Raw genomic sequence first — 1,270 nt, forward strand, 5'->3', positions numbered from 1 at the left:
TGGGAAAATGATGTTGCTAATGTGATGATGGCATTACATGGGAAACTGATTGAAGAATGTGTTCCTAGCCATAGGGGGAAAATTCAAAAATAGTTCCCCCCCGGAAACATTATAGATCCTCGAATGATTATCTCGATTTCTAGCAGTCCGTAGAGGTCTCATCCTGAAACACTTTTTTGTGCTACCTTTTCCCAGTTCTAGCTAGAGCACTGTCTTGAAAACTTTTTATGTCGGCGATTTTCGTGTTAGTATTTTTCCTTGTAGATTTTGTTTGAAGTTTTATATAGATATCAAGTACTTCTCCCAAAAGGAAATCACTATCATGACGTCAACTACTACTTCGCCGCTCGGGGACAATCTACTCGACGATCATCGATGCAAAGAGGAAGACTCCTATGGTGCCGATTTAACCACTACTAGCAATAGTGACATCGACCACTTGCCCGTATCTGTTTTTGGCTCGGAGCCCCCAGGGACCCCTCCCATCAACCCAACCATCGCTCCACCAGAGTCCTCAAGCAACTACTTAACGACTGACGGTGACACTGTTCCCGCACAGGTGAGAGTAAGTAGTCGTAGCTGTTGAGCTGATGTGATTTTTAGGTCTATATTGGAACTGATGTTCTCACAGTGCATCTCCCTAAAGGTGTTTTACTAGCGATGAGCTTAGCAAGGGGCGAGGACCACGGTAAGTCGTTTTGTCCCTTTTCACTCGGAGTAGGACTATGATTATCAGTGTTGGAATATATGCCCACTGTCCTCAGCTGATCATTGAAATTTAGATATAAGTGTATACAAGCCAATGAGAATCTCCCTAAATTTCCTACCAGAATTTTCACATGTGGTTGATCATGTGTAACGATTATCATTGTTTGTTTTTCAGGGAGTTTATCAACGCCGTACACTATCGAAGAGATCAACTCAGCGTCTATGCTTGTGCAAGAGCTGACGAGAAGTGCTGGCCATATCGATTTTGAAGATCTTCTCAAAGTAGGCGGCGGTCTTGAGGACACGGAGTCGTCCCGGTATACCGATGGGAGCAAGCTGACGGTCGAGTCTCCGCGAGAGCGATTGCCTAGCATTAACGTAAGATTCGGGTTTCTATTTTATCTATTGGAGTTTCACCCGTTTTACGTGAAGTAGCGCTATGCAGTGGTCGTGAAATATACTTCTCACTATGGATTTTGATATCAGGGTGAAACTCTATTATTACGTATACGTTATGTTCTTGCTACATGTATAAAAAATATGTCATATATCTTATGACGTT

General features: G+C 42.9%; 2 protein-coding genes across 2 annotated transcripts; both read left to right on the forward strand.

Moving 5' to 3' along the window:
* Positions 1–322: 322 nt before the first annotated feature.
* On the forward strand, positions 323–559 carry Pmar_PMAR009599 (hypothetical protein; the record flags this gene model as incomplete). The annotated part of the gene is made up of 1 exon (XM_002781216.1): positions 323–559. A coding segment is annotated over one exon (237 nt), but the record flags the coding sequence as incomplete, so codon positions are not given.
* Positions 560–883: 324 nt separating this feature from the next.
* On the forward strand, positions 884–1,086 carry Pmar_PMAR009600 (hypothetical protein; the record flags this gene model as incomplete). Its single annotated transcript, XM_002781217.1, has 1 exon — positions 884–1,086. A coding segment is annotated over one exon (203 nt), but the record flags the coding sequence as incomplete, so codon positions are not given.
* Between the last annotated feature and the right edge of the window lie 184 nt (positions 1,087–1,270).

The sequence above is a fragment of the Perkinsus marinus genome (assembly GCF_000006405.1).
Source record: "Perkinsus marinus ATCC 50983 genomic scaffold scf_1104296943354, whole genome shotgun sequence".
NCBI classification, from domain to species: Eukaryota; Perkinsozoa; order Perkinsida; family Perkinsidae; genus Perkinsus; species Perkinsus marinus.